Source organism: Cylas formicarius, unplaced genomic scaffold (assembly GCF_029955315.1).
Source record: "Cylas formicarius isolate icCylForm1 unplaced genomic scaffold, icCylForm1.1 PGA_scaffold_2__14_contigs__length_35257938, whole genome shotgun sequence".
NCBI classification, from domain to species: domain Eukaryota; kingdom Metazoa; phylum Arthropoda; class Insecta; order Coleoptera; family Brentidae; genus Cylas; species Cylas formicarius.
Window position 1 is genome coordinate 13,962,687 of NW_026844319.1, and position 10,266 is coordinate 13,972,952.

At 33.9% G+C, this 10,266-nt stretch overlaps 1 protein-coding gene across 2 annotated transcripts in view; it reads left to right on the forward strand.

Moving 5' to 3' along the window:
- The window catches only part of LOC132698414 (heterogeneous nuclear ribonucleoprotein L), a 247,396-nt gene extending 237,926 nt beyond the window's left edge, over positions 1–9,470 (forward strand). Inside the window, exons 8-11 of one of the 2 annotated variants that reach the window (XR_009618369.1) lie at positions 3,347–3,520; positions 3,606–3,990; positions 6,461–6,644; positions 6,880–9,470. Coding sequence is in view for 1 of the 2 variants with exons in the window: in XM_060664455.1 (XP_060520438.1) it covers positions 3,347–3,520; positions 3,606–3,990; positions 6,461–6,588 (687 nt within the window). In the remaining variant the exon portion in view is untranslated. Of the gene's footprint in view, positions 1–3,346; positions 3,521–3,605; positions 3,991–6,460 lie in introns of both variants that reach the window. The other variant, XM_060664455.1, reaches the window with a different exon arrangement.
- The last annotated feature ends 796 nt before the right edge of the window (positions 9,471–10,266 follow it).

Here is a 10,266-nt window from a genome sequence, read left to right on the forward strand (position 1 = left end):
CACCCAAGATAGTGTTCATGTCCCTGTTTTTGCTCCGCTCCGTCAAACAATATATAAGCAGGTACAGCGTAGAATGCGAGCCAGTTTTAGTTAAGGTCTGAAGAAGCCAACAGGATGATTGACGAAACGCCTGCAAGCTCGATTCATCAACGACCGAAGCAGCAGAAATCCAGAGGATTTGTAAATAGTATCACAGTAGCCTGTGAAAGAAAACATTAAGAGTAAGTAAATAAAATTAGATAAAAATAAAATAATTTATTGTGTAAACAATACCTTTGAAGTCAATATTGTGATCTAAGTAAACGAACGATTTCCGCGCGCACAAATCTAAAATTTATAGGTCGTGGCGGTCTCAAAAGTGCATTAAAAATCTTTGTTCTTCTTTCTACTTTACCAATTTAATACCAAGAAAGTTCATAGACGATTGAGTTTTGTTTATAGTATGGTAGTGAACACGCAGATCATTTTTATGTCTGAAATCATGTGGAAGTCGATTTTCTGGAATATAACTTTGTTTAATCTTGAGAGTCAACGTCGGGTGTATTCGAAAGAAGACAATCTATGATTTATTTTCATTTAATTTAAGATAACTAGAACGAAACCATTCTTTTGTATCAACAATTATTTGAGTACTTGAAGATACTGCATCACTTAAAGTTCAAATTAAGTAATGTTTTATCATCTGCTCATAAAAACACTATATATGATCCTATATTCAGGGGTAAGTCGTTAATATTATAAAAAAACTAGACCTAGTATTGAGCATTGTGTGGCACTTCAAGCGAAACAAAGTGTGCTTACACCTTAAAATTCAAGTTTCTTAATAAGAAATGCATAGCTAACTCAATTAAACGCTTTTAAAAGATCTAACTAGGTCATCGGAGGAATAACTTTACTATTAATTGCTTCCAAAACCTTCTTCAGAATGATAGATAAATTGTAATAAACATTATTACTATTCGTCGACAACAAATTTCGTACAAAGAAGTTTATTCAAATTTACAATCTCTAGTTGCTCCTTTTTCAGCATATCTTTCTGAAATTGCTTAAAGTAAGTGAACGAATTATGTTTTTTTTTTCAAGAAGACGTGGTTATTTTTTAGATTTTCTTACTATAACAAACTCAGGAGGAATTAAATATAGCATTTCCTGGAAGTAGTCTTTAAAAACGTCAACGTTCATGTACATTGTTAACTGTCAAACTCCAGTCATATTGGAACAGATTTCAACTAGTTTTGCAGATCTGATTGTCGAGTTTTGGCGGCAAAGAACTTTGAACACATTAAACAAATAAACAGCGAACATCGAGTGTTTCCTTTGAATGATTTAATTTGTGCTTGATCGATATTAGTATTAGTTTTCTGCATCATCGAAAGATGCAGGTGAAAGAATAGTTTCATCTTTGGAAGAAAGTCCACGATATCATTTGAATAATTTCAAAACTCGTCTAATAATAGAGATAATGATGTGAATAAAAAAACAAAGATTCTGGTAAAAAATGAATTAAGGCAGATACCTATGCCCTGTTTCTTGATGCGCTACAGTTATAAAATGTAAATTTGCAACGACACCGATCATTAAAAAAGGTGAACAACTTATTATATTTATTTACCTAAAATTAATAATAATAAAATTTATTTTAAGAATTTAGATTTACCTAATAAAATTTATTGAAAATGATAATAAATTTATTTTCTTCATTTGATCCTTCTACAAATTTATCAACTTAAAGGTTATATCCGATAGTTCGGATTAATTGAGACGTTGAGAGATTTTTGAACAGGTGGTAAATCTGGCTTGAACTTTAGATATTATATATTATATTATATTTTAGTGAGTCAATCAATGAAGTCATATTTTTCAAAGTTTTCTAAATGTTCGTCTTATCCATAAGTGGAATAATATCATCATTTTCCACTTCAGACATTATTTTACCCATAGTAGGTCTTTATTCTTGTAAGTAATGTTAGCAGTCTGTTTATCCTCATTTATTACAGTTTCTTTTCTTCCTGTACTTGTGGCCTGATATTGATATATTGTTGACTCTCCAACTCTAGTCATACTTCACCACATTTCAACTATTTTTGCAACTCCGAATTATGAGTTTTGACTGCGAAGACTTTTAAACACATTGAGAATTTCTCGTTTTTGGAAAGCTCAGTTTTACTAATCTGTTCCTCAGCAACAAATCTGAATTAAACTGAACTTTTGTCACTCTCGGGACCCATGAACAATACTACGCCTGATAAGAGGCTAAGACAACTAAGTTTTAGAGTTCAATATTGATTTATAACTCTCTCATAGAAAGAAATGTTTTATTCTGTTAACTCCACGCAACAGTTTGTCAAACCATACCCTCTTTTTGTATAATCAAATATACGATTCAACAAATCTATTGATATTTACGTAAAATAAACTACATACTTCCAATAAATAAGGAGTTTCTCCAGAAACCAATTGTAACTTAAAAACGCCATTTGTTTAATGAAAAAAGGCATTTAATTTAAATCAATAATTGTCAATCCCGTTTATCTTTTAATTCAAAATATAATAGGATTGAACACTTCATCAATCCCATTTATCCCGTTTATCTTCTTGAAAGCGACAAATTTATGGTTTAATTCAAAATATAATAGAATTGAACGCTTCATTTCTACTTATCTTAACTAAACAGTTTACCCTTTTGCAATATAAAAATTACGAAAAGTTCTACCATATAATATAACTATAATAATAATTTTCAACCTTCCAGAAATTATAAAAATATTATTAGCGCTTTAAGTAATAACACAGGGTAACAAAACGAAAAAACGCTTTTGGTACCATAGCTGACTTTAGATTTAGATGCTTTCAAACAGCTCTAGTTTTGGTTAGATGTAGGTTAATTGATATTAGTTCTGATGAAGGACATATATGAAAATCATGTCTTTATCGTAATTCGATAAAGGAACTAGAGTTCTCAACCGCCTGAAATCCAGTTACATCTTTGAAAATCTCGTTAAACCATGATGAAAATTTGTACTAGGGGGAATTGACGACGGAAGCTGATTGGCATTTTGTCTTGTGGCTTTGGTGGTGTGCGCTTGACATTTAAATTAAATTTATGCTCTGAAAAATGATGCTGTAGATATTCGTAAGTTTTTTGTATTACCTATATTTAAACCAGTTTCTGAGAGAATGGATGAATTTTTCAAGCATTCCTATTATGTTTAGACGGTTCTGGGATCATAGCGCCTCAGCGCCGGCATCTACAAAAGCATTAAAGTTTGTTTCGTAATTTGTTAAACGAGTCCTCATAGAATGGTAGTAACAGTGTACCGAGCGAGCAATGCGTTTTGGGTTCCAGATCAAATTTCTGAAATCCAAAGAAGGCACCGCCATGGTCCAAATGGGCGACAGCGTCGCCGTCGAACGGTGCGTGCAAAACTTGAACAACATCGTGGTCGGTCTCACCGGGGCGGCCCCCTTGATCAATCATTCCCATTCGAATCAGATGGATTCCGACGCCAACGAAGATAAGGTAACGCGTTTTTTCAATTTGGGATTCTGAACTTTGACGTTGTACACCAATAAAAAAGACCAAACCTAATAAGCCTATGTTATAGCCAAAAGAACACAAACTTCAGTTGGCGTTCAGCAAACAACCTTATCTGAGCGAGGTGACCAACCCCTATCCATTACCGGACAAGTCGCCCTCCTACAAGGAATACCTGAACAACAAAAACAACCGATTCATGAACCCCTCGATGGCCAGCAAGAATCGCATACAAGCGCCCAGCAAGATACTGCACTTCTTCAACACGCCGCCGCAGGTGACCGAGGAGGAACTCATCCAGGTATTCAAAGACTACGACGTCGTCCATCCGAAGAATGTCAAATTATTCCCGATGAAGTCCGAGCGCAGCAGTTCGGGTTTGCTGGAGTTCGACACCATTGCCGAAGCGGTGGCGGCCGTAATGGCCTGCAACCACGCCGCCATCGAGAGTCCAGGTAAGAAGAATATACGAAATATTTTATCGGACTTTAGGTCAAACCTCCAGTGGAACACAGACATGTAGAGACTCTTGGAATCTAAGAGAGGGACGAGAAATGATACGACGTTGTCATATATGTATTGTTGGGTAGGGTAGCATTTTCCGCCTCGCTTCCCCTAAAATCTCGGAGTAACTTTGTCGCACTTTAGGTATCCCGGTATAATGCACAATAGATTGAAATTATTCAAATTTGTAAGACGAAACAAATAGCTTCTAGAATAGTACAAATAACTTCATACAATTTGCAGACCATTTTGGAAAGTACCTGGAGAGTATTTGTCATTGTGATTAAAAGAGAGATAAACAGGTTGTGGCCAAAAACCATAAAAAAATATTTTTGAGCGCATTAGAAAAAGCAACTTCCCATATTTGATACATGTTTACATTTTTTATAGATCAAATTAGTTTGGAATGTTATTTTTGACAATGGGGTTCGTTAAGTAATAAGACTGATAAACATATTAAGTGATTTTTTTCTAAAACATAGTAGAAGCGATTCGTTACTTCTACATCCTCCGTCCACCAGCGGGAAGATCTTAACCGTTCATAACCTAAAGCTTAATACCAATAAGTCAGTAACCATTTTATTTGGACCGGAGAATCAGGTAAACTGTGTCGTGGGAGGTTCATATTGTGTTTAAAACTGAAGTAAAAAATTTGGCACTAGGAATGGATGCAAACCAATATTTCACAAAACATGTAATTGACTCTGTCAGTACTCCTTTGGATTGGTTAGGATACCAAAGAGCTTGTCCGCGCAAACCATTCCGGAGTCTATGAGCACTGCATAGTGCTTTTTAAAGTTACAGAGGACATTCTTCACATCCTTCATAACAGTCCACCATCGGTGGTTGTGTTGTTCGACTTTTTGATTTAATAAATCATGATTTATTTTTGTCAATATTGAATTATATTGGATGCTTCTGGTTTAATTCGATCACACTTATCTCATAGACAACAGTATGTTCTTCTTGACAAGAATATATCAGATTCTTGTAGTGGCTGGTTTACCACAGGGAAGTATTCTGAGTCCTCTTCTTTTCATAATATATCCCCCACAATTTGGTAAACATTTTTGGCACTGTACTAGCCATAATACGCAGGTGATAAACAATTGCAACTACAGTTCATTCCTGGATTCCAAATTCCAATAATTATCGATATATCGAAAATATCTAAATCAATCAGCTTCAAATAGCCGATTTCTCGACATCACTTGCATCTGTTATGCCCAGTACACAATTTTGGAAACCAGTTTCTGAAATATTTTGGAAATATCTTTACGATTTGTTTCAGTAATGCTTCAAGACATTGAGAAACAGTTTCGAACGTTTTTGGGTTTCCGTCGAAAGTGTGAAAAAAAGTTTGCAGGTCTGGACGTGTTTCGGAAACAGAATAATATTTCTTGTTTCTGATACTATTGAAGATTGTTTAGATGTTTTAAATGTATACATTAGACTTGTGTATGAATCACCGGCAGCCAAAAATCGTAAGGTGGCTGTTAGAATAATTGAGGGAGAAATTACTGCTCTGTATTTTGTATTATGAGATCAATATTGTCAGCAATTCCTCAAGATCAAATAGTGTTATCCTAAGAAAATTTCAAAACCCAGTACCATCTTCCAGGTTTAAATCTACCATTAAATTCTCCTCATAGTAGCAACCTTCTTCAAGCCACCAACGTCTAATTTTTTTTATCTTTCAAGTGATATAAATACAACTCGTACAAATTAATGCCGCGGCAATTGCCTACGTTTAAAAGTGAGAAAGTTTCTATATTTTGCTTCGTACTGTCTGTATTAAAACAGAATTTAAACAAAACAAAAAATCGCAGCTATCAAAACTTAATTTTTTGTTATAAATACGTAACAAGTCTAGTAGGTTCAATTATTTTAAATTATTGTTATTATGATGAAAAAGCTAAAATAAGGGCCATTTAAGGAAGTACAGTGGATTGAGTTTAGAATCGTCTTATTATTTTGATGATTGATAGATAATAAATCTCTAAGGCGTTAAACTTAATGATTCCACAAAAATTAAATAGTAAAAATTTTTGGCGTAAGTCGAGAACAAAATACAAAACAACTGCTTATGCCAGGCACACGCGGGGCAAGTGAACGCCCGGCGGCTGACAGGCTTCAGCGAGCATTGTGCTTGGACGATGGCACCCTCTCACCGATCGTCGCTGGTGACTTGCCAAACTAAGCCAGGAGCGCGGTGATGCTAAAATGATTATTATTATATCGGATAAATAGTGCCCATCTAGTCCGATAAATGAGACAAACATTACTTTCCTCGTCCTTTATAGTTTTTTTGAAAATAATTGTTTGCTTCCCTTAATCTTTCACTTGTTTCCTCCCACACATCTTCTCCATCGTTCAATTTCCGTTAGTAAGAGGGATGTATTTTATTTTTTATTCCCGCAGGCACCAAGTTCCCGTTCATAATGAAGCTGTGTTTCTCGTCGACCCGGAGCATGACGATCAAGAACGGCGACAGTTCCGCGACATCCAACAACGATCCCACGCAGCAGACGACCAAGGACGAGCGCTAAGGGTGCGCGTGCGCATCCCCGCCATCCCCATTTTCAAGTTCAACGTTAGATCAGCAGTTACGTTAAATTAACGAGCACATATCCTTTTTCCGTGTATCGCGGCCGTCGAGAAACCGTTGTCGTTTCGCATATCACTTCGTTTGTTATCAGAATTTTATTGTTCGTTTTTCGACGGCCCCCTTTTGTTGTTTGTTATTATTATGCGTTTCCCTCGGTATGCTATAGTTCTTAGCGCGTACTTAAAATTACGTTCAACATTAGATAAAATGTCTGTCTCTCTCTACCTTTTAGCGTCTAAATTTTCGATTCGGCTGACCAATGGAATTCGCCGTTACCGGAGTCCAGTAAATAGTTTAATGGCCGCGTCGAATTTTGGAAAGGGATTCGAAAAGCAGTCCGGTTTGCCACTGCCGATTAGCACGGATGCATCCTAAAGACGTCTTTTTTTTACTATCTAGGAGTGTTATTTAATAAATGTTTGATATTTTGCAGGGTGATTTCTCAAGTGTTTTTAACGTTAACGTAACCATATTCCGAAAACGGTTCCATCTACCATTTTTTCACGTAAAAATAATGGAATTTTTTTTTCTAAGAGGAACGTACAAAATGTCATGAAAATGATGTAGGTACCAATTTTTGTTTAGAAATCGGCACTATTTCAAAAATTATGCAGGACGAAAGAAAAATAAAAATAAAACCTTTAAACCACAAGTTTACAGTAATTTCCACCTTAAAAATATTGGAGAAATCGTACTTTAAAATAGCAGAGCTTTATTTAATAACATCTGTCACTTTCAACATAGGAAAAAAAATGCAGGTTCAATTTAGGACAGATTTGCTAATAGATCAGCTTGATAATATCGCCCAAAAAAAATTGAGTTTATTTTAAAACTAACAAGAATTCCCATTGTACACGATCTCATCAAAGCCATCAGAAAGTCTAATTTCTTCCTTATTTACTTATACTAAATTTTTAATTTTTGCACTTTTCATGACCTTTTTAATGTCGCCAATTATCCTTGTTCCAATAATATCTGACATCTATTATGCAACGTATAGCGAATGAATTGAAAAATGAAAAACCAAAATCACTTATGTATTATTAAAACATTAATATATACTGGGCACTCTCAAGATTGAAATAAGAGATACAGGGTAGTTTGAATTAAATTAAGATTGTCGGATAGATGAGCCTGTTAAAATTCACTAAATAATTCATTCTTATCTGTGGTGCCGGAAATGTCAAAGAAAGAAGAATCAAAAAAGAATTTTCATTGGAACTTTGTGAGCTTTATCTCATCAAAATCCGTTTCTCTTAACCATCGTCGAAAATTTTCGTTGCAACCGACAAATTTAATTTTTGCACTTTTCATTATATTTATTATTTATACCATAGTGGGTTCATACCTTTAAATCCGTTATGTTTTTTTACCAATTTTGTGAGATTCCTCTCACATAACATTCCTATAACCGTTTTTCGCAATGAATGCTTTATTCAATAGTGAAATGCGCTTAATATTTGACCAATTTAGAAGGTAAACTGTGGATAAATTTTAATATTTTTACTTTTTGCAATTTCCTGCTATAATTTAAAAGCTAATAAAAGAGACTATCGAAATAACATTGTAAAAATGAGAGTTTAAGAAAAAATTAACTATAGTTGAACCTCAAAAAGCTCCAATAAGAATTTGTAGCCTGTATCTCTTACGTTCTCCCAGACCCAGAAATTTCAATCATTGTGGCGATACGTCTGTCCTAATGAATTTTTCTTCCTTCCACAGTTAAAGTGTATCTAACTAAAGAAAATTTTTACAATTTTTCCTTTTCTGTTTCGTAAACATCCTCATAAAATCGGCCGTTCAGGGGCTATTACAAATAGTGTGCGTGTGATGTTTATGGATCTGTCCGTATAGAAAAAGACGTCTAGCAAAACGTCGGTTTGTTATGTTTAAATGTCCCGAGTTGAAAATGATGTCTTTAATATTTTCTGCGCTACTTGGGCATCAAGGGTGCGCGTGACTTAATTCGCTAAGGCCGATATGCGCGAGGGGACCTTTTACGAGTTGATTATAAATTATAGTATTAAGGTATAGCCCGACACAGAACATTTGTTTGTAGCCGCGCGGAGATATTCTTCACACTGATTTTGCAACGACTTATTAGTACTAGTGTTACGGATTTTTATTATAGCCTATATAATGTAGAACGGCGACGCAAAATTATTGTTAGCCCACCGCGTAGAGACCGAGTTCGAAGTTGATCTTATTTTTCCGTTGTTGTTGGTAATACTTTATGGCGGCTAGGTTTTTATTTCGACGTTTGTGGAACAACCGAAGTCAATATTTATAAAATATCAACCGCGTCGCGGGATTGGCGACGTAACGCGTAACAACTATATATCACTCTTACGAAACTTTAAGCAATTGAATTTATTGACGTATCGCTGACATATTTTTACGGACATATCAAGAGAATATTTTTAGGGATTTTTCTTAAGCTTTGTAATTACTTTGTTGACAATTGCGAAGGGGGGGTAGATTAGGCGCCGCGGCGGCTTTGTTTGTGATCGGAACACACGTCAAACGCCGAGAGGCGTGTTCCAGTGTTCCACGAAAACTGAAAAATACAAAAACGGTGGTTGGCGTTCAAATCACGGAAACAAAATTTTATTAAAATTTTTCCGGTACTAACTTGTCGAAGTATTTTTAAAACTAACGATTTTTAGTCCGTGGGTTTCAGAATAATTAAGTATTTGCTGCGAACGGAAATAAGTGTTCAAATGAATAAGGAATGACGAAAATTCCATATGTGTATGTTACCCTGAAGATTCGGTGAATATCAGTAGATGTGTTACGATAGCTTAAGTTGAAGGTTTTTTGTATTTAAAATAAAATGTTATAGTTGTTGTTATAGTAAAAATATTTTTGTTGTTTGTTTTAAGTTCAACAAATGATTGATTGATTTTATTAAAAAAAAGTTTTTTCCGAACATTAGCCGTTTTAAGTTAGAAATAATTGCATTTTATTATATTATATATATATATATATATATATATATATATATATATATATATACATATATATATATATATATATATATATATATATATATATATATATATATATATATATATATATATATATTTATATATATATATATATATATATAATATAATAAAATGCAATTATTTCTAACTTAAAACGGCTAATGTTCGGAAAAAACTTTTTTTTTTAATAAAATCAAAACAAAATAATACTCTATTTGTTGAACTTAAAACAAACAACAAAAATATTTTTACTATAACAACAACTATAACATTTTATTTTAAATACAAAAAAACCTTCAACTTAAGCTATCGTAACACATCGAATGACGAAAAACCAGAAATTGTAATAAAATTTGTATATGTATATAATGTAATTGGTGAGAATATGTGTTGCTGTTTATCTTCAAACAGTTTTTTAAAATATGTTCAAACTTTCAATCATTAGTTTAACGCCTTTCACAGTTGATCCCGCGTCAAGTCTATTTCTATTAGAAGTATCTTGAAAGTTCATTTATCAGAACAATTTTCGACACGCACACGCGGATCCAAACATCGTTAAAAGAGCATTAACTGTTTTCTTCATCCACATGGTAATTTTCTTTGGTTTGTCGATTTTTTTTTCAACAAACAAA